This window comes from Arvicanthis niloticus, chromosome 5, assembly GCF_011762505.2.
Source record: "Arvicanthis niloticus isolate mArvNil1 chromosome 5, mArvNil1.pat.X, whole genome shotgun sequence".
Lineage (NCBI taxonomy): Eukaryota > Metazoa > Chordata > Mammalia > Rodentia > Muridae > Arvicanthis > Arvicanthis niloticus.
In genome coordinates this window covers 20,040,293-20,066,719 of record NC_047662.1, presented here as the reverse complement: position 1 = coordinate 20,066,719, position 26,427 = coordinate 20,040,293, and the positions used below count along the sequence as shown (strand labels likewise).

Here is a 26,427-nt window from a genome sequence, read left to right as displayed (position 1 = left end):
AGAAGCCCGTGGAACTTGAAGAATGTGGCTTTGCTGGAATGGTCACTATGAGTCTGGGCAGGACATGAGCGGCTGGATCAGAGCCATCTCTTGGGAAATCCCTACACGGCGGCAGCGGCGGGGCGAGGGTTAGGGATGTAAGCAGGGGCTATGGCCTTACCAGGCACTCAGGGGAGGACTGCCCTCCCATCTAAGCACGAAGCCCTCAGTAGTAGGTATCTGGGCTCAGCTGGCTTCTGTAAGTCAGCTGGCACACAGGAAGTACACTGAGTGGTAGTCAGTCACTGTCTGAGAGTCTGTCAGGACTGTACACATTCGATCCAAATGACCTTTTGCTCTGAGAAAAACCTTTGAGCCACTGGATATGTAGTACCAATAATGTGACAATAGTCAGCAGTCTCATAAAACCCCAGGAACATAGGCACAGGAGACTGCTGTACCTTGTTTACAGACAGGAAAACTGAGGCTCAGAGAAACAGGTAACTGACACACGGCAGTAGCTGGACTTTGGAACTTTCCCACCCTCTGCCTCTGTCCCCTTCACACTTAGCCACATATCTTGAATTCATGTGGACCATGCTCCAGAGCTGTGAGCCCAGGTCCAGAACAACGAGTAGCAGAAAAAACCTGCAAGTCTGACTCACTGGGGAGTCACGGGAAGAGCACCGTCCCTGGGCAGGGGTATACATGGGCACACTCTCAGACTCATGTCTCAGGGGCTCAGAGGCTGACCAGAACACACGGTTAGAAACAGTGAGTGCTTAGCACAGGCCCACTGGCGTGGCCTGCATCACCCAACAGTGACCTAATCACACAATGGCAGTGTGCAAAGGAAGGTACCTCCTGGACCTCCAACAGGGGACCAGCCATCACCTTCCATTCTAGGGCAGCCGCCTGCCCCAGCCTCTTGACACACCACTGCTCCCAACATGGAGGGCAGAGGCTGCCACCCGGCCCTTTGTCACCAGCAATACCCCAGGAGGTGCTCATACTCAGAAAGGGAGCATTTATTGTTTCCTACTCAGAACTGCCTTTCCAGCTTCACACAGCAGCATCGGCAGCAGCCACAGGAAGCAGTCAACCTGTCAGCAAGACTACAGCACCACCCAACACCACGGCCGTCCCCTCGCGCCTGGACCCTGGCCACCTGGGCTGGGAGCAGGGGCCTGGAGCTGGCTGGGGAAAGGGAGCTGGCAACCTTTATTCCAGCAAGAATTCTCCAAGTCCCCTCCCCAAGGCAAGCATTTGTGACTCAGCATTCAGGAAGAATGTGTTTTTCCTGGGGATACTGAGACCTGCTTTCACAAGCCCAGCCACTGGGGGCTCCTTGTGAAGGAAAGATGTTTGTGGTTTGGCTGAGGTTCAGGATGCCAGAGCCCACAGGACCAGTGAAGAAAGAAAAGAGAGACTACGGGAAGCTCACCACTGGGCCGCACGACCACAGCTAGGGTTGAGGGACAACTAGGGCTGCAGGTCAGGAAACGACAGCGAGGTGTTTCTAGAGCAGGATTTCGTTTCACCGGTGGAATGAACAGACTTCAAAACACATCTGTCCAGAAGTCAGCAGCGTGGCAGCTAGCAGGGCATGGCGGCCTGCGCCAGCGCCGTGTGGAAAGGCACCAGATGGTTTGTTATGAAACACATTTTGGTCAGAAAATAGCTGGGGCGTTCTGGTTCCTGGGAGGACAACAAAGCCAAAGAGAAAGAGGCGTGGGCTGCGAGGTGGCAGCAGACGGCAGCTTTGGTATCAGATCTGGGTTCTATTCTCAACTCCACCCCCCAACACACACGTGTTGCCTCAGTTTCTTTATCTGTAAAATGGGTGCAAAACAACCTGCTACAACCTAGTGCTGGACTTTGGTATCATCCCAGGAATTATGGGGAGGCAGAAAATGGAGCACATACAAGGATAGACAAAACAGAAGAGCAGGCCCAGCTTTGTCTGTTGGGAGGCTCCCAGGAGCCACAGAGGTGATCCCCATGGTTGTGGTGACTCTGGGAGTCGTGGGTAGCTGGTATACTAGGTCCTAGCACTGTATGGGCCACATCAGGAACTGGGACCCTCTTGTGGAGGGAGGGCAGGAGGCAGCTCTACTCCCACAGCACCATCACGGGCCTCGAACCATGGCCATTACGTGAGAGTTAAAGTGCAGAGTTAAATGTGTCTTTGGTCAGGGGCTGCCTCTGAGAGCCTCAGCTACTCGGCCCTGAGGAGGCCGGGCTTGAGGACCCCACCTTTCCTGAAAGCCATGTCCAGTACACAAAGAACAACAGGCTCTTAACTGCTTCAGGAGTGAGGATGCCCCAAAGAAAAGGAACAAGCAACGCTTTGGTCATTGTCCTGGCTCCAGGAGAGAGGCCAGGCCGCGCCCTGCACACACCATAAGCGCCTGAATCAAACCTGGTTTCCGAGCATAAACCAGGAGTCACCAACCGGATACCTCAGGCATCTTTCTACCTACTCTCCCTGCGTGACTGTGCAACTCGAATCTGCGGGCTCTGATGCCACTGGCCACAGGCAGCTGATGGCTCCTGGAGCTGGCAGCCCTGCTGCAGGTGGCTTGTGGTCCATCACATGTCTAGGCCAGTAGTGCACTGCCAGCCTCGGGCCTTCAGAAGCTGAAGACGTCGTCATCTGGATCGATGCCACTGCTGTCAGGCTTGTCCCAGTCGGTGGGCGATAAGCACTGTGCATAGTGGATGTCCTGTGCTGACAGTCCAGTGTCCAGGACTTGAGGGTTTGTCCGTGACTGTGCCAGCCTGGAAGGCAAAGCTGTGTAAGCCAAGCATCGGGTGAGGGGCTGGCAGGAGCTATGGACAGGGCTAGCCTGACCAGCACTGAGCCAGAAGGGAGGCTGTGAGTGGGGAAATGGCCAGACTCAAAGATCAGCAGGAGAGGTAGAGCCCTGACAACAGGGTGCACAGGAGAGTCAGAGGACTGGAGCGGGCCTGACTTCTCTCACAGAAGCCAGGATATCAACTGAGCCAGTCGTAGGCAGGAAATGTTCAGCCATGAGAAGACTTGGCATGAGCGGGGTCAGCTTGTGCTTGACAGTCACACAAGGTGACATTACTGGTTTGTTTGTTCTGTCTGCCTTACTGTCCAGAGGAACCTGGAGAGGTCAGTGCAAGGTAGCTCTGTCCTCAGGAGGGGGTCATGGGGTATATAAACATCTGGAAGGAGGCCTCTGATAGCTCTGAGCAAATGCACAGTTCCCAGGGCCAAGGCTGTGAGCTGACAGATCCCAGGGATGTTCACGGTCAGGGTCAGCAGACATGGGGCTGGTCTGGGCCAAAGGACTATAATACACAGTGATTTGATTTTTGAAATTGATAGTATGGACCTGTGACAACCAAACATTCCAGAAAAGCAGATGAAGCTGGTTTTTTTTTTTTTTTTTTTTTGTTTTTACAAATGTGGGAAGAATCAGCCCGAGAAGCTGGAAATGTAGGAGAAGGCTCCCGAGCAAGCAACCTTGGTAAGGGCCTCACCTGCTGGTCGGCCCCTGGTTGCAGCAAGAGCTGGCAGGGAGGAGGGAAGATTGAGGGCAAAGGTACCAACCTAGGCAAAGCCCTGAGAGAGGAGGCTATGAAGGTCCTGGACATCTAAAAGAGGACAAGGGAGGCTTGGGGACCCAGAACTCAGTACTAGGAACCAGAAGAACTGAGGAAGCCAGTTCTCACCTACAGCCTTTTCAAGCTGTGCCTGCATTCTGACTGAACTGCAAAAGCATTTTCACACATCAGACACCCTGCAAGGTTTTTGTTCCTAGGTAGTAAGCTCCCTGTCCCTGAGGAACCCAAGAACTGTTGTGCAGAAGCCTAAAGCCCAGGGGTGAAGAATAGCCAGGCCCAGCCCAAGGCCCACAGCCACCACAAGCCCTCAGAGTGTTACCTTGAAAATGCTTCATCCAGGCCATCATCCAGCTCCTTGGAAACAAAGCAAGAAGTAAGAACTCTGAGTGGGGTCGTGGTCCCCAGGGACGCCACAGGGACCCAGGACCTGTGTGTGTGTGGGGAAGATGTCTCTAAGAACTAGCACGGGCAGGCTTCAGGCCCAATCCACGGACTCAAAATTGGGGCCATGGCTCATACGTTTAATCCCAGTACTCAGGAGGTAGAAACAGGCAGATTTCTGAGTTTAAGGCCAGAGCTATGTAGAGAGACCTTGTCTCAAAAAAACAAAAAAACAAACAAACAAACAAACAAACAAAAAAAAAAAAACAGGCAGAAAGAAAGGAAGAAAAGGAAAGGCCAGGCAGGAACCATGACAGTCACAGGGTGTCATTCCACAGCAGCTCTTGGCCCAGAAGGCCATCCAGGACCAGGTGGAGCAAGGACTCCGCAGATGCTGGAGCAGGGTCCCATTGGTCAGTCACATGTGCTGCTGAGGGTGCTAACATTAGCACTGTCTATGGGGCACTGGAATAATGCAGTCTGAAACCGACCACCCAAATGAAAATTGAAATTAAAGGCCATTCAGGTTCCTCTGGGAGATGCTGTAGACGGTTGGTGTCCTCATTGAGGGAATGAAAAAGCTGACATAGAGGTCAGGCGCTGGCCATGGGTCCTGAGAGCTAGCGGCAGGGCTGTGTACTCGGACAGCTGAGATGGGAGGGGTGCCAGGCACAAACCTGCCATGCCAGAACAAGGGAGCCTTTGCTGCTCACAGTGGGGAGAGCCACAGACACTCCGATTCAGAGGACTGTGAGGAGACGGCTGTGCTGGGAACCAGGCCTGCTGAGGACACAACCTTGGCTTCAGAGGGGACATTGTTCAGCCACTCCACCCAGAGCCTGGGCGATGTTGTGCTGGGTCTGGTCCTCCCAGAGGGCTATAAGTCGTGGTCTCAGGGCCTGGACCCGGGAACCACTCCAGGCTTGTTCGACACCTGGCTAAGGTCACTAGATCCCAAAACCATGCCCGGGACACAGAGCTACTCACCCAGACCACGCTGTTGTTGCCTAAGACTTGAGGCCGAGGTGTCTCGTCCATCTTGTTGGTATTAGCGCTGACTGTGGACAGCGGGGCCTTAGCCACCTCTTCCAAATCCAGCAGGTTCCCGGTGGCAACCACTACGAGGAGTCAGTTGGGGACGTCAGGAGGAAAGGAGATACTTCCCCTCTAGCGTCTTCTGCACACATTCCGGTGCCCCTGCACTATAATGGTCCTGGCTTGCTCTTGGACTCGGACTTGTCCTTGTAAGACCCTGATCACCTGGAGCCCCACTCTGACCCTCTTCCCCCTGGCGCTACAGGGCAGTTGCCCACCAGAGAGAACCTGTGACCCCAGAGGGCAGACCTGGAACCTGCAAATTCCCAACAGAAGTTGAATGCTGAAAGGCACACCAAGCAGGCTGGGATGTCTACCCAGCTCTGAGCCGACAGGAGCGCACATACATTTACACATATACATAGGGGCACACCTGGGTAAGTGCATGAGCACGCAGAAACCTTCTTAGCTACGAACAAGGCACATATGCTGTTAACAGAACAGGAAACAGCAAGGGGCAAGGAGGGAAGGCCTGGGTAGAAGGCACGCTCAGTGACAAGACTCACAGGTTTTCAATGAGGGGGTGCCGTCACATCGGGTCCCTGGGATGTCTCCTCCTTCCTGGTTGGCTTTCTCCCTCTTCTCTTTCTCTGTGGGATCAAGGCAGGAGCTGCTGAGGCAGGGCTCACAGCAGACACCACCTCCATTAACCACTGGGGGAAGGCAGGCTGAGCATGCTCAGAGGCAGGAGGTCTCCATCAAGGAGGAGCAACACCTTCCAGAGTCCACCTAAACCCAAACACTCTAAAGAAGGGGGAAGATGGCCTTTGTCCAGATAGGGAAACTGAGGCTTAGAGAAGTAACAAGATCTGTTCAAAACCACAAGCCCAGTAGGGGACGAGGGTGGGGTCAGCCCAGGTCTGACTTTTGGCTGGTACCTGTCTCTGCTCACTTACAGTGCCCTGGAGGAAGACTCACCTTCCTTGGACACCTGCCAAAACTCAAAGGCAACTTTGAAGGCTTGGGCTACAGTCAGGGTGACAGCTTGAGCCTGAAAAACAGGAAATGGGGGTGGGGATGGGTGTACTGTCAGCCAGCAAAAGCAAGTATGAACTGGAGGGCTGGTGGGTTGGGGGGGGGGGGTGGTTTCCCACCCCATGCCGGGTTCTGGAAGGCTTAGGGAAGGGGGCAGGGGCCTAGCTCTCCCATTTCCCACAGCAGCCTGGGGCATAATGAAGCTACACCCAGGAGAGGCAGCTGAAACCTAATGAAGCATCTCCTGTCCAGTCCCTCCAACAATGGCTGCTCACCACCCCCCTCCTCCTTCCCTTCAGGCACACCTAAACCAACTGTGAGGGCTACTTCTGGGAAGTCCTCCTGGGTTATCTGAGGATTCCCTATACTCACAGAACTCTTGGAGCAGACGCCAGAAGTCAAAGGGCCTAGCCATGCCCGAATGAACCACTAATGAACAGTGGAGGTCCCACTACTCAGGGTTACAGAACATTGGGGGTGCCAGCCGCTGAAAACCGACACCCCAGCAAGGTAGGAGGTAGCAGAATCAAGATGTTGGTGACAGTAAGAACAAAAGCCACCTAGCACGTGACCAGCCTATGAGTGGGTGCCTTGGTTACCTCTGTCACCAGCACAGGGATCTACAGCCCCGCCCACATCCCTCTGGAATCTGCTGATGAAGTGTCTCTAGCTCACAGGCTTACTTCCCAATGTGAATGTTTACTACCAGCTAGAGGAGAGCCACAGCTCAGACAGAGCCCTCGGGTGACAGCGATGGTGTCTGAAGTCCTGACTGTGGCACAGGTCTGCTAACAGGTCCTGTCAGCCCCACCCTGTGGTAACCAACTCAGCACTGGGAATGCAGGGAAGGGCACCACTCCTTCAATCACAGAACAAGCTTGGTCTTAGGCAGCCTCCACCAGACAACTCGATTTAATGGAGAAACAAATCTGTGGCCACAGCCTTCAAAACTCTTTAAAAAAAAAATTCAAAATCTCCAAACTGACTGATCTGCGCGCCAATTAAACATCACGAAGTCTCATTTGAATGTCTCCGTCATTTACATTTTTGATGGAAGTCCGGATGCTTTATGGTAAAAACTTAAATGCGGTAATTAAGTATGAAACTCTTCGCAGCTGTTTACAATTTAAGCTGTCACGTCTGAATCGAGTTTAATAGACCCAGTTACCATTGAGAATTGCCTATGAACTAAAAATATGGGCTAATCACCAGCCCAGGCCAGATCACTATGCTCTGGAGCAAGGGCTGGTCACCCCTGAGGCAGGGCTACAGAACCGCCACTACGTCTGCTGCAGTAACCTGAGGACAGGGGTTTATGCTGTTTACATAAATCTGGTTCATTTGCGTTCCTGCCCCTCTGCCCGGTACAGTAAGTCACAGTAACCGTGTGACCAGAGCTGAGAAGCGAAGCAATGATGGCATGTAGCCACAAGGCTGGGCGGGGGAGGCCTGAGGGTGACCTGCTTCCCTAGGGACCCCCAGTGATGAGTCACAGGGACACCCAGAGGGAAGACCTGTATTCCCCAGGCCACTGTGCTGCCCTCTTGGGACCTCTGCTGTGGGTCTCTCTGTCTTATTACCTAGAAGCTTGCACTTGGTCTAACTGCCCTACCTTGTTCCCCATAAGCAGGTCTTATCAGTTAGTCAGAGGGAGCCAGTATGCAGCCTACAGCACGCCCTGTGCACACTGTCAGCCCTGCCAGGACCTACCTGGCTCCCGCGTTGACTTTTGCACAAAGATCACTTCAGTATACTAAGGTCTACGTGGAGGAAATAGCTCTGTCCCCTCAATCAGACAGAACTGGGGTGTCCAAGCCTATGCCCACATGGGGAACCCAAACTCCTCCCCTTCTGAATGTAGAGGCCAAGCGTTTGCTGAGTGGAGGCTTCTCACCTGAGCACACCGAACCATTTCCTTGCTTCTCACCTGAGCACACCACTTCCTTGTAGTGATGTTCTGGTCACGCCCAAACAAGACCAGAAAAGGGAGGCCTTGGGCTGGGCTGTGAGGGACCCCGAAGGAACCCCTTTGTCCAAGCTTCTTGCTTAGCCAACAAATCGAGGTAAAAGTTCCATGAGGGCCACGTTTGTACCCCGGGTTCTGCACCTTGCCCCTGCCTGGCTATCTGATGGTGCCCTCAGGCCCAGGATACCACATCAAGGTTGTGCTTTTGCACATCCAATCCCTAAGCTAGCTGCATTCCTTCCTCACATCTCCCCCCTCAGCCTGGCACACTCCTGGTCACTACTCAACTCATCCTTTACGGCTTCCATCTCCGGACCGCTCCCTAACCCCAGGTCCGAAAACTTCTACCCTAGAGCCAAGCCCTGGACTCTGTCAAACCCAATCCTTCCTCCACAGACTCTGCAGAGCCTCGTCCACAGATTGGAGCCAAGGGTACCAACTCATCCCCGCATCTCCTTCAGATAATCAGGGACTCTTAGGCCTACAGGTCATCCACACCATTGGCCCTCAGAGCTATAGCCTTGGAGTACAGCTAAGGTCTTGAAACCCTGGGAGGTAACTATGCCACTCCAGAGTGGCTTGGGAACCCTGGGTGACAAACGGTATAAATGGGTGGAAGGCAGATCACAGCCAGGCCTTGCAGACAAACAAACAGCTGGGTGTCCAGCAAGAGCCCTGCCCCCAATCTGAGCAGCTGTTAGGCACAGCCATGAGATAGCTAGCTTCTGGCTTTGTCAACAATGCCCGCCAACTTGGGGCAGGCTGTGTATTGTCCTCTGGCCCAGGCTTCCCTCTAAATGGCTAGGCCTGGGCCTGTTCCGCCTCACTCCAAGAATGCACCTTGGAGAGAGCTGCTTTCCGTTGCTAAAGCCCCTCCCATGAGTGCCTGGAGAGCTCGGCTCAGTGGGGAGGAAGAAGCAAACAATGGGGACCCAGTAAGTTTACATTTTTAAGTCAATGTGGCCTCATTCGTACCAAAGTTGCCTGCCATCTGTGGGAACCAGGCAGTCATAGGAGAAGCCACCACTGCTCAGGTCCCTGCAGGACCCCAGGTGGATGGCTGGTAGCATGGAGCCTACAAGGAAATAAGGCATGTAAAAGAAATGGGGCATTTGGAACAACCCTAAGGGACACTGAGGTGACCTTCTCATTATGTCGATAAATAAGCAGGCCAGAGAAAGGCAGGGTTCACCCACAGTCACACTGCACATCGGCTGTTCCCATTCTTCTGGGTGTCCTGCATGCAGCAACAGAGCCTCACAGGTGGGATTAGGCTAAGGGTGTTAAAATGGGGGAGAGGGAGGTAAATCTGGGTTATCCAGTGGCCATTGTCACCACAGGGGCCTCAAAGGTATGGAGAATGTGCACTGTGGTGGTCGAACTAAGGCCGGCCAGCACCCACAGGCTCAGTCACCAGCACCCACAGGCTCAGTCACCAGCACCCACAGGCTCAGTCACCAGGAGCAGCACTGTCTGAGAAGGATTAGGAGGCGTGGCTTTGTTGGAGGAAGTCAAAAGCCCACACAAGGCCCAATGTTGCTCTCTCTGCATCCAGAGGTAGCTCCCAGCTACTGTTCTAGGGCCTGCATGCTGCCTGCTTCCTGCTACAATGATAATAGACTAAACTGAACTGTAAGTAAGTTCCCAGTTAAATGTTTCCTTTTATAAGGGTTGCCTTGGCCATAGTATCTCGTCACAATGACTAAGACAGACTGGAACACAGCTGCCTCTGAAAATGGAGGCTGGGCCCAAGGATTGTTGTTAGATCATGAAGGTGCTTTAGAAAGTAGGATTGTGAGGCATGGTTCTCTTCAGAACTGCTGAAGAAGTGCAAGCCCACTCTCCTACTCCAGCCTGCCTCTTCCCAGGACTGGAAGGAAGACGAAGGTATGCCGGTTTGAGTCACTGCTTGCTGTCATTTGTTCCTGCAACCTTTAGAGACTCATCTGATGTTAGGAACATGGGGTCCCAGAGACTGGAGTTCCCGATGTGAGGGAAAGGGTCTCATCTCTGAGAAGCATGGGCCTGGGGATCAGGTCCGAGCTGTCAGCAGATACAGATGCTGAGGCAGCAGGAGCCTTCTCACACTCGGCCCTCAAAGCCCCAGCAAACAGTGTCAACAAGGTCAGAACAGCGCTGGCTCCTCCCTAGTCACAGAGCAGGCTGGTGGTCACTTAGCCCCATCAGATATGGCCACCGGGGTGCAGACAGGAAGCTCTCAGCCTCTCAGGTCAGAGGAGAAGGACTGTGGGCTCAGAGCTTCGTTTTGCACCCGGCTGGCTGTGTCATGAGCAAGCTAGCTCTGGGGTGGGTTTTACTGTAATTAAAAGGCTAAAGGAAAAGCAACAGGGACCCTAACCACTTCTACCTTATGGAACTGCCCTGGAGACTACAGGAAAACACTTGGAAGCCCAGCTCCACAATGAACACAGAGGGGTGCTGGAAAGGGGCCATCTGCCTCCCAAGTGTGACCCCAGAAAACCCAGCCCAACGGATTCTCCGTTTTACCTTTTATCAGGACCCTCCGTTTCCTACCTCCAAAAGCTAATCCCTACAAGGCCTGTAGTCCCAAACTACTTCATGACCGTCACAGCCTCAAACCCATCCAATCACTGAGAGGAATACGTCCAGGTGACTCCAGGGGACATGGGCTAGCTACTGCCCACAGCCAGATGGTCAGCCAGTCACAGCCCGACTCCAACCCTCTGTCCTCTCATGCCCAATTGAGATTCCTGGGGATTTCCTTCTGTTTTTTTAAGTCCCTGTTACCAGTCCTCTGGGCCTGGCCCTCACACTGACCACTTTCCGCTTGGTGCAGAGGAAGGCGTGACACTCCAGGCTCTCGTTCTGCTGGCTCTGGGCGATGTATGCGAACACCTTGTCGTGCATCTTGTCTGCAGTGCAGTAGGAAATCCTGGAAAGCAGGCAAGAAGCATCACCAGGCCTGCATGGCACCTCATCACATCTGGATGTGCATGTGACCACATCTGGATGTGCCTCTCCTGGGTCCCAGAGAGCCTGCTGCCCGGTCTCCACAAGGGCAAGCCCCTGTGGATCGGGCCTTGGCATCCTGAGCCAGCTTCAGGGAGAGACTCGGGCCACACAGGGGAGATGGGAATACAAAATGAAGGAAGTCTCTTTGCCTTCTTTCTCCCCAGGACACACTGAGTCACACCCCTCACAGGAACATCTGAACCAAACTGCACGCCAGCCAAGGCACCATGGGACCCTATAGATTCTTCCTTGTTTAATGTCTGAGCCAGGGGTCTGGGACACAATGCTGTTGATAGAGCCCGGGTGTAAACTCAGAACCACAATCTTGAAGGGTCGGTTCCACGGGCTGAAAGGAGCAGCAAGACCCCACCCTGCCTCCCACGACCCCTACATCAGCTCTCAGCTTTCCTGATGCTGCAACTCTTTAACACAGTTCCTCACGCTGCGCTGCGGTGACTCCAACCAGAAAATTATATTTGTTGCTACTTCATAACTGTGATTTTGCTACTGTTATGAATTATACTGTAAATATCTGTTTTCCAGCGCTCTTAGGCGACTCCTGTGAGATGGTCGGTCGGCCCCTCCCCACAAAGAGGTCTTGACCCACGGGTTGAGAACTACTGGCCTACACCAACCAGACACCAATCCAGGACCATCTCCCAGGAGGCCAGGGGTGGAGCCAGGGCTGAGACTGGGGCTGGGGAGATGTGGAGATGACCCACCCAGGAGCCCGAGGGGGTACGGGGAGACGCACCAGCTCCCAGCCTCTCTACCTACCACCTCAGCTCCACAGCCCTCATCTCTTCCCCTTCTTCTATTTATTCTGAGAACCACAGTTAGGGGAGGGGTTGCTGGCTCAGGGGTGGGGCAGCTCAGTAGATTCACCAGTCACCAACACAGTCCCAGAGATTTTAGTACACCTGGAGTGGTGATAAAACCACTGATCATGTCCAGGAGGGGAGAAGTGGGTGCCATGCCCCAAGCGTTTCCATCCTGGGCATCTGGCCTCCTGCTAACCATCCCTCACTTCTGGAAAGCCATCAGCTGGATCCTATAAGGAGCTACCACCACTGGGAGGTCCTCCTGGGCTTCCCACTGGCACACTCTCCTTATTTTCTTTCTGGGGAAGCACTGTCTCCTATGACCTTCCCTCCACTCCGTTCTGGTCTGGAAGTGCCCAGGGCACAGGGCTAAGCTGGCACTTGCAAGTGTTGGCTCAGGGAGACAGTGGGGTAAAGGCAGCAGCCTGGCCCTCGGGAAGCACTCCAGCACACCAGTGCCTGCCCCACCCTGTCCTGGGACCTGGGAAAACCGAGCTCTAGTCGGTGAACTAGTCCCATCGGAGCCTCTACCTCATGGTACAGTCTCAGGCCTCTCCGTCTCTGGGCCTCAAGCTTCTCCATGGATAACATGAGTTTGGGCTGCTTCTCCCCAGTCTTGTACCCCTATACCTGACCAGCTGAAAAAGGAGTTGGGTAGCCTGAAGCCTCTGGAGCTAGACCCTACCTCCCTTGGGACCAGGGAGGAAACATCTCCATTACTGCTCCAGATCCTACATGAGGCCTCACTGGGACACTGAGCCAGACAACCGGGACTGAGCCCTGTGTTCAAGGCGGAAAGACCAGGCAGGTTTCACAGCTGTGTGCTCCCAGCCTGACTCAGCACAGGTCCTCTGAGCAGGCTTCAGCTGGTTAGGGAACAGCTGTGCCCACTACCCCAGCCTCCCTGGGCGCTCTGGGTTTCTCAGTGGCACTACATAACCGCACAGGATGGCAGGACCTGCCCCCAGCCCATTTTACAGATGAGGGGAATTCAGGTTCCCGGGGCCCAGAGAGAAAGCTGGAAAGTCTAGTTTCAGACAGGACACTCCGAACATCCCCTGAGTGGCAGACTAGACACGAGCCAGTCCCTGCACAGCGTACCTGTAAATGGACACGTTCTCGATGAGCTGGCTAGTGAGGCTGTCGGTCAGGATGATCCCCCGGGGCGACACCTTGAGTGTTACCTTCTGCAGCTTCTTCCCGCTTGCCTTGGCCTAGGGGCACACAGGGGTGAGAAGAGGGCTGTCGTCTGATGGGTTGCATCTCACTGCACAGACGACTAGCTGGGGCCTGGGGAGGACTCTCGACTGGCACCCTGGTGCTGACTAGCTTTTGTAAACTTGACACAAGCAAAGATCACCTGGGAGGAGGGGAACCTCAATTTAAAAACCACCTCCATCAGACTGGCCTGTAGAGACAAGTCTGCAGGAGCAATTCCTTGACTGGTGATTGATGTGGGAGAGCCCTGGGGGGGGTGGGGGGGGTGCTGCCCCTGGGTAGGTAGGTGGTCCTGGACTGTTTGAGACAGCAGGCTGAGCAAGCCACGAGGAGAAAGCTGGGGAGCTTCATTCCTCCGTGGTCTCCGCTTCAGTTCCTCAGTTGACTTTCCCTCAGCCATGAGCTGTATGGCTGGTGAGCACTGGCCCTCACAGGAGGGGACCGACACCTCCCTGTCCAGGAAGACTGGACTCCTAGGGGAAGAGCTGGACTGGCCGGAGGACATGTAGTGGGGGAGGAATGACTCCAGACAGATCACTGAGGTGCTGCCACAGCCCAGCACCATGACCTGGGGACCCAGCTCCACCCTCATGCCAGGGCCTGAGCTACAGGTCATGGCCACCCGAGGGAGCTAACTTAAAGGGCCCACACTCACTCACAGGTAGGGAGAAGAGACTCTGTTGAGCTTCGTGGCCAAGCACTGGGGACATGGTAAAAGGGAACAACTTCCTTCCCTCCTTGGAGCTAGTGAGTCACCAGGGCCTGGTGCGGGGGACTCAGGGCTGGAAGCAGTCAAGCTTCAGGATGGGCTGAAAGGCGGATGCGGACCATCTCCCAAATACAAAGGCAATACCCATGAGCTGGCCACAGGAGAATCACGGTGGGCCGGGCTCAAAATCATGTCATACAGATCCTACCTGGGGACAAGGGCAACTGGGGCAAGGGGAGCTGTCACGGGCTCCTGGCCTGCAGTCTGGGACACTCACTGTGGCCACGATCCTCTTGACAGCAGCTGCGGACAGCTCCTCACCCTTGGGCCGCTCCACCAGTGTCATGCCAAGGTACTTGAGGCTGAAAACCATGCCCTCCAGCAGTGTCTCCCGAGTGTCTGTCCAGTTCTCTGGCAACTCTAGGACAGGACAGGCATCCCTCAGTGTGCTGAGCAGGCCTGGTTCTCAGCACCCACCTCCTCAGCATGCTTACAAAGGGCCCCGGGGTGCCCCCATCCTCACTTTGATCAGTACCTCCCAGCAGCAGCTTCACAGGCACTGACCCCCCACCCAGCCTTAGGAGCACCCACACCACAGACAGCGGCTCGAAGACCGGGAAATCAAACTGAGACTCGGGCTAGGCCATCTCCTGAACCCAAATTCAATGTCAGTGCTGAGGGCACATGATCCCGCCTCCTCCCTGAGCCCTCATTCTGATTCTTTGAGAAGGGAATTATAGAGCAACTGAGGGTCAGGAGCTGAAGGCCTGGGCCAACAGCTACCATGGAGAATACAGGTAGTCACCACGGGCTGGTGCGTCCCAGCCACACACTTGTTTAGAGATGGGTGGTCTGCGAGTGAGCACCAGCAAAGAGACAGTAACCCAAGGAGAGGGGCTAGGGTTAGATGTCACCAAAAAGGAGGGGTGAGTCTAGGTTCAGAGAGAGGGCAGGGGAGAGTTGGGAGGGGACCCACCTGGCCCCCATGCAGGAAGGATTGCTGAGGTCAAGCGGGAGTAAGGACCCCAAGGAAAGGTTTGGCCATCACCCAATTCCTCGTTGAACTGAGGCTAAGGGCGCCCATCACACAGCAGGAAATAGAGCCAAGCTTACTTAAGAGAGCGATGTCACTGAGGGTGAGCGCACAGCCCTGTTAGAGCCCCTCCTGTCACCCCACAGATACTTCACCCATAGGAGCTACTCATGTGACTGTGCCCATCCCACACAGAAGCCCTTTGCCTTCCGGCCAGCTATGAGGGAAAGGCCATGACACAGGCTTAGGACATTCCTGTACTGTCAGGAGTGGGCAGAATCCTGGGGTCAAGGGACATGGCCATGACCCTGCCCCCTCTGGATTCCCTGTAGCCTTCCGTAGCCATTCCCAGAGCCTTGGGGTCCAGGAGCTCTGTCACTTCATCCAAGGGGCTCACAGCTCACAATATGTGTTGAGCAAGACACTGTCCCCCACAAACACTGTATGTTGGTGGGTGGGGGCAGGAGGAGACCTGCAAGCATTACCCTCCTCTCAGACTGAAGGAAGCAGGAACTGAGTGCAGGGATGTCCTGAACATCCTCAAGCTCAACTATGTTTGACACATCGCTCTCTGGGCCTCATCTCCAAACATGAGGCTGAGCCCCAACTCAGATGACCCTAAAGCCCAACACAACATCCGATCCATTAGACCCTCCAAAAGGGAGCACAGAGTCCCCATGGTGACTCTAGTTCTATGTCAGGCAATGAGGACTCTGGAGCAACTCCCTGCTCTGGAAGAAACCAAGGCTCATGGTGATATCTCCAGGACATGCAGAGGCGCTATTTCAAACAACAGTCCAGGGACAGTGGCCTTGCAGGCCTTTTGTGCAGGTCTACAGCTGGGGAACTGGAGTCCACAGAACTTGCCAGAACGCAAACCGCCTCCATATTAGTCCAAGGTCATAGAGAGGTCCTTAGGTAATTCCTAATAACCAGTGCTGCCACTCCTTCATAGACAAGGGATCCAGCCATCACTTCCAACCAGAGACCCACCCATGCCCAGTGCCTGTGTCCTTGACAGACATTGCTAGCAGACAGCAATGCCTCCCTCTTTCTCTACTATGGCCACAGGCAGGCAATACTAATCAATCACGAGTGGCCTTTTCTCATTATCCATCCCTGCCTTAAGGCAAACATCCTTCCCCTATCTCTGGGTCCCATTCTCCCATTTCCTGCAGCTCAGCCCTTTCCTGGCCTCTGTCCAAAGCCACTTCCGCTCTCTTCATTCCAAAGGGCCAAAGCTTGCCAAGGTCATTGGTGATCTCTTTGCTGTCAAAACATTCTCTCGTCCTCGACCTCAAATGCTTGACATGTTTCTACTTCCCTCCTTCCCTGATCTGACCCTTTCTTTCTCTATGGTTCCGCCGCCTCCTCCTACACTGGCTTCCAGGACCAGCCTCAGAGACTCTCCGTCCAAGCTTGGCAGACGATACAACTGAAGCAAGTCCTGTGCAGGATCACAAAGCAAGTCAGAAGAAATGCCCACGGTGATAGCTGGGTATTTGAAAGCTCCTCCCTCCTCTCCAAGCACGCACCCGTTTGTGCATGAGTGCACTTGCCCCGCCCCTACAAGCTCCCACCTCCTACTGCAACTTCTACTTTCTGGTTTTTTTTTTTTTTTTTTTTTGGTTTTTCGAGACAGGGTTTCTCTGTGTAGCCCTGGCTGTCCTGGAACTCACTCTATAGACCAGGCTGGCCTCGAACTCAGAAATCCGCCTGCCTCTGCCTCCCAAGTGCTGGGATTAAAGGCGTGCGCCACCACCGCCTGGCTTAACTTCTACTTTCTCAGTATCCAAATGCTCCTTCCAAGCGCAGGACAGCAGCGCCCTCCTGTAACCTCGTGAAGAGGCAGGAAGATTCTAAACTAGAGGCCAGCCTAAACTACACCTTGAGATCTTGGCTCAGAAACAAACCTTGAATCCCAGCACTTAGGAAGCAGAGGCAGGAGGATCTCTGTGAATTTGCCAACCTGATATACATAGTGAGTTCCAGGCCAGCCAGAGCTGTGCAGCCATCCACATGCCCAGCCGCTCGCCTAATCAGAAGCAGGCAGCTACCTCGAGGCCCTTAGTTTGATACTCTGAGTGACCCTGAGTGAGATCTCCATGAGCCTCAGTTTCCTCATCTATAAAATGGGGGCAAGGAATCTGGGGGGGGGTGTTGTTTATTGGTCGAGTGCTTGCTTAGCAGGCACTGGGCTCCATCCCCAGCTCTGCATAAACCAGGTATGGTGGCACATGCTGTAATGGGTACTTGGGAAGTAGAGGCAGGAGGATCAGATGTTTAATGTCATCCTTGACTCTACAGCCAGTCAGAGGCCAACCTGGCATACATCAGATTGTTTTAAATAAAAAAAAAAAAAATGAGGGCTGAGAGACGACTCAGCAGTTAAGAGCGATGATGAGGACAAGGAGGAGGAAGAGGAGAATGACAATGAGGATGATGATGGCGCTGAGTGGGTCTGGTTCGAGAGCTCACAACTCGCCAGGCGGTGGTGGCGCACGCCTTTAATCCCAGCACTTGGGAGGCAGAGGCAGGCGGATTTCTGAGTTCAAGGCCAGCCTGGTCTACCAAGTGAGTTCCAGGACAGCCAGGGCTACACAGAGAAACCCTGTCTTGAAAAAAAAAGAACCAAAAAAAAAAAAAAAAAAAAAAAAAAAGAGAGAGAGAGAGAGAAAGAGAGCTCACAACTCCTTCTAACTCCAGCCTGAGGCAGATCCAAGACCTCTCTCTGGCTTCTGTGGGAACCTGCACTCATGTGCATGCACACATTATTAAAAAATAAAAATTTTAAAAATCTAAAAAAATAATTATAGGGAGGATATGGTGGCACTGGGTTTGGGGCTAGCCTGGTCTACAAGGTGACATAGCTGCAGGCCGGCTAGGGCTACAAAGTAAGACTGTCTCAAGGATAAAAAAAAAAAAAGAAATAGAGAAAGCAACCTTCCGGGACCCACGGGGCTGTTTAAACTGTGGTGAAGTAACAAGACAAGGTATGATCAGCTGGGACGCTGAGGCCAGGCCCTGGGGCAGGTCTATGCAGGCTCTCCCAATCCTGGCTCCTGCTGCTGCTGCCTTACAGAGCCCGCCCACAGCAGCAGCGCCAACCGCCCAGCAGCGAGCTCTGCCTGCCTTGCTTCAAAGGCCCTGCCCTCCAGTCTGCTCCTCAGGCTGCAGTACCCGGGACTGGACCGGCCTCTGGGCTGAGAGCTACTCTTGCTGTGTCTGCCCGCCTGTCTTTGCAGGACAGTCTCCTCTCCTGTGCTTCTGGGCACGTGACTTGCTTTTCACTGAGGCCTCTGGCAGCCACAACTTCCCCAAGAAAGTGTTCTGAGGCAAACAGACAGATCAGTGTGGTCTCCTACCACCAGACACCACAAACAGCAAGGAGCCATGACTGCACCCCTTCCCAAGCAGAGATCCCAGAGGCCCCTGGGCAAACACAGACCTGCACCCGAAGCCTTATTCCTGTCTGAGTTATTTTCAGCCCTGTAGTGGATAATGACTACGGCTATTTTCATTTTGTAATTTTACAGATGACCTGCTGTGGGAATTAGTTGGGGACAGACCACATGTCTAGTCTAGCTTCAGCTGGCACCACATGCTCCCTCCTTGTTAAGGCCCCAAGAAGAGTTAGGACTACATGGGCATCTTGCCCTGCTCCTCACTGCCTAGAGGACCTGGCTGGGTGGTGTCTGAACATCAGAGCTGTAGCCAATCCACAGGTGCTGTGAGGATGAGGCTTGCCCAGGGCCCCAGCCTGGGTCCCAAGCCCGGTGAAGGTACCTAGGGAGCTTCAGGAATGTCTGAGAAGGGGATCTAACTTCTGCCCTGCCAGGAACATGGTCACCTCGGACAAATTCGGTGGGGCTTTTAGGACCTCCATGGCAGAAAGTTTCCAAATGCAGATGCATGCAAGTGGATCTCCGAATTCCAGGACAGTCAGGGCTACACAGAGAAACCCTGCCTCAACACCCCACCCCTCCAAAAAAAAAAAAAAAAAAGACTAAGCCAGTTGCAGAAGTTAAAGCCACCAAGATTGTTCTTAAAAATGAGTAACTGGCTGGGCAGTGGTGGCGCACGCCTTTAATCCCAGCACTTGGGAAGCAGAGGCAGGTGGATTTCTGAGTTTGAGGCCAGCCTGGTCTACAGAGTGAGTTCCAGGACAGCCAGGGCTACACAGAGAGACCCTGTCTCAAAAAAACCAAAAACACAAAAAAAATGAGTAACTGATTGTTTCCCCACTCAGAGCTTCCTCATGCCTACACACACTGTTCTCTTGGGCAAGGAAAGGAGATTCAGTCCCTCAGCCTCCCCAAGCCTCAGTTTCCTTGCTTTGAAGTGGGTAACAGTACCCACTCCACGGCGCTGTCGTGCGGGCAGATGAGCCTGCACGTGACCCTGCCTGGCACACACCTGAGTACCAGCCACTGTCACTGCCACCCCCAAGCACAAAGGGCTTTAAAGCACACACGGCACCTTACTGAGCTCTATGGGAAGTCACTATGTCACAGCACAGGCAAGAAATACAAACAAGGGGCCCTCAGCGGCAGCGAAGAGACCCCACAACCACCAACCCCTTCCCATGCAAGGCAGGGGTGACACATGTCAAGGCACCCAAAGAGAGCATCTGACCTCTGTCAACATCGGGTGACTGACTCCTCAAACATCCTGTCCCTCCCTCGGTAACCAGACTGAGAGGAGCCTCTCGTTCAATGTTCCCCCAGAACTGCGGTTCTACAGGTCAAATGTTCTTCCTGCCTTTTCCCTCCCTAAGCTTACCTGTGTCTTCCAGGTCACCTTCTCATGAGACATAGCTGCCAGGGCCTAGTACTCTGGTCCCTTCTGTGCAGACCACTTCGTCACTGACACCAGCACCTGCAGTCTGGCTCCTGGAGGTACCTCGTGTTCTGTAGTGCAGTGCAAACTAGGCAGCTCTGGTCTCTATCTATAACATCCTCCAGCCATTCAGGAACAAGACAGCTTAGTGTTGACTCTACCCCGAGGCACCTCTGAACTAAGTCCCCTGGGCTGCCCCACCATCAACTACTGGGGCTTCCTTCCCTTCTCAGCTGTCCTGGGAAAGCCTCCCACGTCTCCACGGCTACTTCTAGACTAGCACAGTCACTACTATCTGAAAAAGCTGCCCCTCTGTGGTTTTATCTTATGGCTAGCATTCTATGCTGGTCCCACCCCTACCCCCACCAACTGTCTGTGGCCTTCTCTCCCTTGTCCCTTCTTCCACGAGAACTGAGAACCAAAGTCACACTACACACTATCAGGGGACACACTCAGACTCAGTGCTTCTATCATTGCTGAAGGTATGGACATTCTGTTTTGTTTGGTTTTGAGACAAGTTATTTCTATTATGTGGCTCTGGCTGTCCTGCAACTGGCTTATAGACCAGGCTGACCTGGAACTCAAAGATCCACCTGCCTCTGCATGCCCAGCCGTATTTACATGCCTACAGGTCAATATGAGTAGGCCCCCATCTAGAGTCACTTTACTGGATCAAGTACCTTATATTTATCTTTTTTGGGGGGGCAGTCTCTGACAGTCTAGCACAACCCATTAAGGAATGATGGTCACAGTGACCCCAGGACCTTTAGGAAGAATACCGCTGAGCTGGGGAAAATTCTTGGCCAAGAGCTAAGATACAATCTTTTGACCACTGGGGTGGTGGAATACTCTTTTGATCCCAGAACTCTAGAGGCAGAGGCAGGGGGATTCCTGAGTTTGAGACCAGCCTGGCCTACAGAGTGAGTTCCAGGACAGCCAGGGCTACCCTGAGAAACCCTGTCTCATAAAAACACAACAAAGATCTCTATGGTTCCCACAGAGATGGGGAAGTGACCATGAGGAGTCCTCTTTCCAGGTCAGTGGGAAGGCCAGCAGGTCTGCTCAGGAAAGCTGCAGCTCCCCTCCGTGCTTCTCTTTCTCAGCAGGGGCTGATACTACCCAGAATCCCCCAGCTGTCCTCTGAGCTTTGCTTCTCTTTCTTTCTCTCTCTTTCTTTCTTTAAATATTTAGTATGTCCATTGAGGAGAGGAGACCATGTACATGGATGGAGGTCACAACTGCTGGGAATCAGTTTTCTCTTTCCTGCAAGTGGAGCCCAGGAATCGAACTCAGGTCCTCCTGCTTGAGGACAAGTCTCTTTCCCCATCCAGTAGGCTCTGGCCTTTGATCTTGAAAGCTAGACCCAAGGGTTGGCTAGGTCCTAACTTCTCATGCTGGACACACCCAGGGCTTTCCTCTCTAACCTGTATCTACACTGGTCCTGGAGGGCAGCTAGCCAAACCTGGGGTAGGGCCTGCTCCCCAGCAGCCAGAAAACCCAAGTATACAGCTAAGATCCCTGGGCTGGGGAAGTGCTGCCTCCAGCCATGCTCTGTGGCTAGAGTTACGGACTTCACTTCCCGGTCCTATCTCTAAAATGGGTGTGAAGATAAGAATTCCAAGCTTTGTCACCTCCCAGGAGCCAATGAGCTAACAGAATACAAATACCAGAGACAAAAGCTGGAGTATGCATGCATTGGGACTACCGCTAGGCAAGTAAAACCACACACTGACACTCCCACAGAAGCTCCACACAAGCAATACTCTTCCTGGCAAAGTAAGATTACCAACTCAACACTTAACCAAAGATAGGCCAGGCTTCTGGGAAGCTCATTCTGAGCACAGGGCTTTGGGAGGAGCAGGGAGAGAGGAGAGCTCTGCATCCCTCCAGGGTACAGACAGGCAGAGACTCCCACCTCAGAGCTGGCAAACCTGGTAAGAATCAGGTTGAGCCCGGAGGATATGGATATATATATATATATATCACACACACACACAAATGGTGCACACCTTTAATCCCAGCACTGGGGGAGACAGAGGCTCAAAGCACACCTGGTCTATATAGCAACTCCCAGGCCAGCCTGGGCAACATGAGACCTTATCACCAACCTGTTAAATAGATTAGCAACATCTTAACTAACACCTATCCCAGACTGGCCTCAAACTCACTATCTGACACCACCTCCTGACCTCGAACTTCTGATTCTTAGGCTTCCAACTCCCTAGTTCGGGGAGTACAGACATGTACCGCTACACCTGCTTTGTTTAGTGCTGATACTAGAACCGAACTCTTAGCAAGCACCGTACCAAACATAACACACATATCCCCAGCCCCACAGGAATTTTATTCCTATTTTCCAGGCTAGGAAACAGATTCATTAAGAACAAGTGACCTACCTTAGACTAGAGCGGGCAGGAAAACTTCTCATCATCCAAAATGTACCCTGCTCCCTAGATTCATCTCTGCTTCCTGGCTCCCTCCCCTTCAGAACGCTTCCCCACCCACCCTTCTCCCTCTTGTCCCAGGAGAAAACCACAGGGTTCATCCACTGGAGGGAAGGTCACGCTCAGAAGCCCTGGTCAACATCCCACGAATTTTTGAAGGGCTATTTTGGTTCTAAGTGTGGAAGATGGTACATGCCCTGCCCAAGGGGCCTCTGACCCCACCCCCACCAGTAGGCACCAGCACACGTTCCCGATGCCAGTCAGGGCTAGGAGGAGCCCACAGCTGGAACACCACAGTGGGAAAGAGGGGGGGGGGGCAGGGCGGGCTCCTGAGGCCCAGACACGCTGGCGCTCCAGGGACCAGGGAACTCGGGCTCCCCTGGTGGAGCCTGGCAAGGGAAGGTGCTGGCAAGAAGCTGGGGGCGGGGATGGGGTTACTGTTAGTGGGAGAGGTGGAGGGCCCCAGGCGGGTGGCAGGTGAGGGTGTGCTGGGAGTTCAGGTGCTTTGGTTTCCAGTCAGGAAGGGAAGGCCTGGGTGATCCCATACGAATGAAAAGGGAGGGACCTGAGTTAGGTTTCTCAGGCCTCAGGGGAGGGTGCCAGGTGACGGCTCTCAGAAAGTAACCCGAGAGGTGGCTGGGGGAGGCTCCTCTCCGCCCTTCCAGACTCCCGGGAGAAGCGGCAGCGAGTCTGAATCTGCCTTTTGCCTAGGTGCCCAGAGACTTGGACCAGCCCCCAAGGGAAGTTACAGAGGAAAACAGGGTTTGAAAACAGCCCGGACTCCAGCCTCGCCACCTGGATGCGTCCAGAGGGGAGGACGCGGAACCTTGGATGGCACCCGGGCTGGGATCGCCCCTCGGGGCAGGGACCTGCGGGACTCAGCGTCCAGAGGGGACCCCATGGGTTGTGCTGGAGTGGGTAGAGAGGTTCTAGACGTCCCTTTCGCGACGCACCTGAAGACCCTGAGTTCCGCCCGCTCCCCGCTGACCCGCCCCAGACGCTGCCGGACATGACCCCCGGGGCCCGGCCGCGCGGGGCGGGACGAAGCCACCCTGTCCACCTTGACCCCGAGCTCCGCGGAGGCCCGACCCGGGGCGCACAAACTCACTGCGGTGCCGGCCGCCCGCCCAGCTCTGCTTGGCCAGACTGGGGCTCCGGATGAGCGCGCGCCCCGCCGACTTGAGCGCGTCCATGGCCCGCTCCGGTTGCCGCCGCCGCCGCCGCCGCTGCCGCCGCCAAAACTCCTCCAGGAAAACTTTCCGCCGGGCCAGGCGGCGCGCGCCCGCAGCGCTCCTCCCCCGCCCTCCCAGCGACGTCTAGGGGCGGGACCAGAGGGCTACGCCCACACACGCCCCGGATACGCCCCCAAAGCGTGACCCCGCCCCTCCCCGACCTGGACCGGCTCCGAGGCTGCACGTGTTGTATTCCTAGGCTCTGAACCCACCAAGGCTCCGAGCCCAGCGCTCTTCCCCGTCCCCAAGCTACGGGATCCCATGCCTTCTTGATAGCTCGGCTAAAAGGCACCTGGATACCATTTCACAGATGGGAAAAGTGAGGGGTAGAACGTTAAAGGTCTTGTTCAAAAAGAAAAAAAAGAAAAATGGTAGATGGGAACGAGATGGTCGAGTGGATAAAGGCACTTGCCAAGCTTGATGATGATCCCGGAGACAACACGGTGGAAGAGGAGAACCAACTCCCGCAAATTGTTCTCCGACCTCCAGGAGCTAACAGTGGCACCCACGTGCCCTCCCCCATTGTATATATATACAAAATAAATGTAGATAATTAATTTAAATAAATATGAGGGAGGGGCTCACCAAAGCAATGGGAGTCTTTGAACGAGGGAATGAAGGCCGCGAATTTTGCTGGGAAGGGGAGTGTATTGGTAGATGCCCTTAGCAGCTTTCTTAGCTGTCCTCATAGTCTCAGGGACATGGCAGCCTTAACCGAGCTCTTGCTTGAGACTCAGACTCAAGCTTGCTGTGTGACCCAGGCTGTCCTTCCCTGCTCTGAGTCATATCTGTCAAATGAAACGTGACCCTATCTGTAGTACACCCACCGACCATGCTTGGGCAGGCGCTCTGTGTGTAGCCCTGCTCCAGCCTGCTTCTGAGACAGCACACCTGCTCCCGCTCCAGGAAGCTGATAACTCTAGAGCCAGGAGCGACGGCTCAGACCGGTAATCACAGCACTCAGGGAGCTGAAGCAGGAGGATTCCTGCAAGTTCCAAGGCATCCTGGGATATAGAGTAAAACTTGGCCTCAAAAAACCCAAATGACAAAGAATTATATATATATAATATATATTCATATATAATATATTATATATTATAATATATATATATATAACCTTTGGTTCAGCCTGTGCCCAAAGGAGGCCGGTGCTCGCTACCTGGCTACCTGGCTTCCAGAAGCGTTGCTTAAGCAGCGCAGCTGTGAACTCTGGGTAGTTTCAGAAGCCAGCAGATCTATCCTGGCTGGGAGACAGACATGTTGTCTGCTCTGGCTGCACAGGGACGCCTGGCTCACATTCCAGTCTTTCTAAACCTCCTGTCTAGTCCAAGAGCTCAGCTTGAGTGGACGGTACAGCCAGCTACAGCCTCCTTTACAGCAGGAGACACACCTGCGGTTCCCTGAGAGTCAGAGACTGATGCCCCAGTGGGAACTCAGTTGTCCTGGTGGGGGTGGGGGCGTGGTCTGACGGGGGGCGTGGTCTGGCCCTTATGCGCTTCATCTGTAAAGGAAGCAATAAGTCCTTTTCCATGGGGCTTTCCTGTGTGGCTGGGGTTAAAGGAGATAAATCCTGCTCTCAAAAAGCCACCCACACTTCTAGGAAGTTCTCCTGGATCACTCTCTCTGGTTTAGATTTCTCTCCATGGGTTCCCACAGCTTTAAACTTGGAACATTATAATCCTGTTCTCCGTTATCCCCCCCCCCTCATGCATCAGAGGGCATGACCTCAAGGACACAACGGTATGCCATGCCGGGAGTTGGAGGGCTGTCAGCGGGGAGGGCTGCTCTTTCCTTCTCCTGACCTCTTCAGGTTTCTACCATATCAGGTTTGTTGGTCATCGGTCTCCTCAGAAGGCTCTGGAAGTGAGTAGAGAGGTGACAGCTGAACTCCCAGCTTTCTTGTCCAGGGTCAGCTAGAACCTAGACCAGCAGAGAGATTTTTGGAGCCTGGAGGGAAAACAGTCACCAGGGCCATGAGCAGCAGCGGTGGTGTCTGGATGGCCGGGGAGACATATGGACCGGGTAATCAGACCTGCCTGGGAACTGTGTGTGGGCAGAAAAGACTGTTGAGCAGCTTTGTGTCCTTCCGGAGATGACTTGCTGGGAGTTGTCAGGCATGTATCACCTGCAGAGGGGCAGACTGCTGGGGGCCCTTCTGCTGCGCACAGAAAGAGAAGTAGAGACAGAAGGTCAGAGCTGCAAGGAGCCGCCACTGAGTCGCTGTGCCCAAAGCTTCATTTCACAGGTGAGGAGGCAGAGGCTCAGAGAGGAGCAGGAGCTTGCCCAAGGTCACACAGCAGGCTAGGACTAGCAGCCAGGGCTCTAGGAAACCACATGCAGTACTGGAGTGCTTAAAACTACAGGAGAGGGGCTGGGAACCATATTCAGTATTCAAGACGAGGTTTTAAGGTGGTTTTCTCTGTTTGGGGGCTTCTGATTCACTATGTAGCCCAGCGAAGATGACCTTGATCTTCCTTCGTTCATTGCTAAAATTTACAGGGACATGCCACTCATGCCAGGTGTGTGTGGTGCCATGCATTGACCATGGAGTCTCACACAGGCAAGGACAAGCATCTTACTAGATATAGCCCCAGACCTCTGGGTGGGGCTTTGAGGGGGTTGTTTTGCTTTAATTAATTAATTTATTTAATTTATTTATTTTTGAGGCACAGTCTCACTACGTACTACTGGCTGTCCTTGAACTTGCTACGTAGACTAGGCTGGCTTCAAACTCATAGAGATCCACATGCCTCTGCTTCCTAAGTACTGGGTTTAAAGGCATGCACTACCATACCCCACCCTCCTGTTCGTTTGTTTTGTTTTGTTTTTTTCTCTTATCTGATCTAATTTTACGAACACTTCTGCAATGACCGTTAGTCCCTTAGTAACAACAAAATAAAAATCTATGATGTGGGAATCAGCTGATCCCAGCAGGAATGGGCAGCTTCTGGTTTTAGTCAAATGGTTTCTTTTCTCCTCTTGAGTTTTCTCCAGGGCCCTGGTGAGAGAACAGAAGTCAAGCTGGCTGGACCATTAGTCTCTCTGTGTAGAGACTGAGCTAGAAGCCTGGGTGAGAAGCCAGAGCCCTGCCCAATCCTGGAACGGAGTAGAAGAAAAGAATCCACTTTTCAAAGTTGTGCTCTG

The 26,427-nt window shown here is 53.7% G+C and overlaps 1 protein-coding gene across 2 annotated transcripts; it reads right to left on the bottom strand.

The window, feature by feature from the left end:
• Positions 1–989: 989 nt before the first annotated feature.
• On the bottom strand, positions 990–23,352 carry Ldlrap1 (low density lipoprotein receptor adaptor protein 1). 2 transcript variants are annotated; one of them, XM_034502205.2, is made up of 9 exons: positions 23,160–23,351; positions 14,013–14,155; positions 12,910–13,022; positions 10,793–10,907; positions 5,971–6,043; positions 5,559–5,642; positions 4,945–5,075; positions 3,896–3,930; positions 990–2,760 (listed from the first exon to the last, which is right to left on the bottom strand). In XM_034502205.2, exons 1-9 carry the CDS (start codon positions 23,242–23,244, stop codon positions 2,613–2,615), a joined length of 927 nt encoding a protein of 308 aa, XP_034358096.1. In that variant the 5' UTR covers positions 23,245–23,351; the 3' UTR covers positions 990–2,612. The 2 variants fall into 2 exon arrangements, with proteins under 2 accessions (XP_034358096.1, XP_034358097.1); XM_034502206.2 differs by having other exon boundaries at positions 2,461–2,760; positions 3,896–3,927; positions 23,160–23,352.
• Positions 23,353–26,427: the final 3,075 nt, after the last annotated feature.

Excerpts from the sequence above, each read along its gene's own strand:
- Ldlrap1 (XM_034502205.2), bottom strand. The coding sequence starts at position 23,244 with ATGGACGCGCTCAAGTCGGCGGGGCGCGCGCTCATCCGGAGCCCCAGT. Across the intron at positions 3,931-4,944 it reads GCAACAACAGCGTGGTCTGG|GAGCTGGATGATGGCCTGGA; the intron begins GTGAGTAGCTCT and ends TTTGTTTCCAAG. Across the intron at positions 2,761-3,895 it reads CTGGATGAAGCATTTTCAAG|GCTGGCACAGTCACGGACAA; the intron begins GTAACACTCTGA and ends TTTGCCTTCCAG.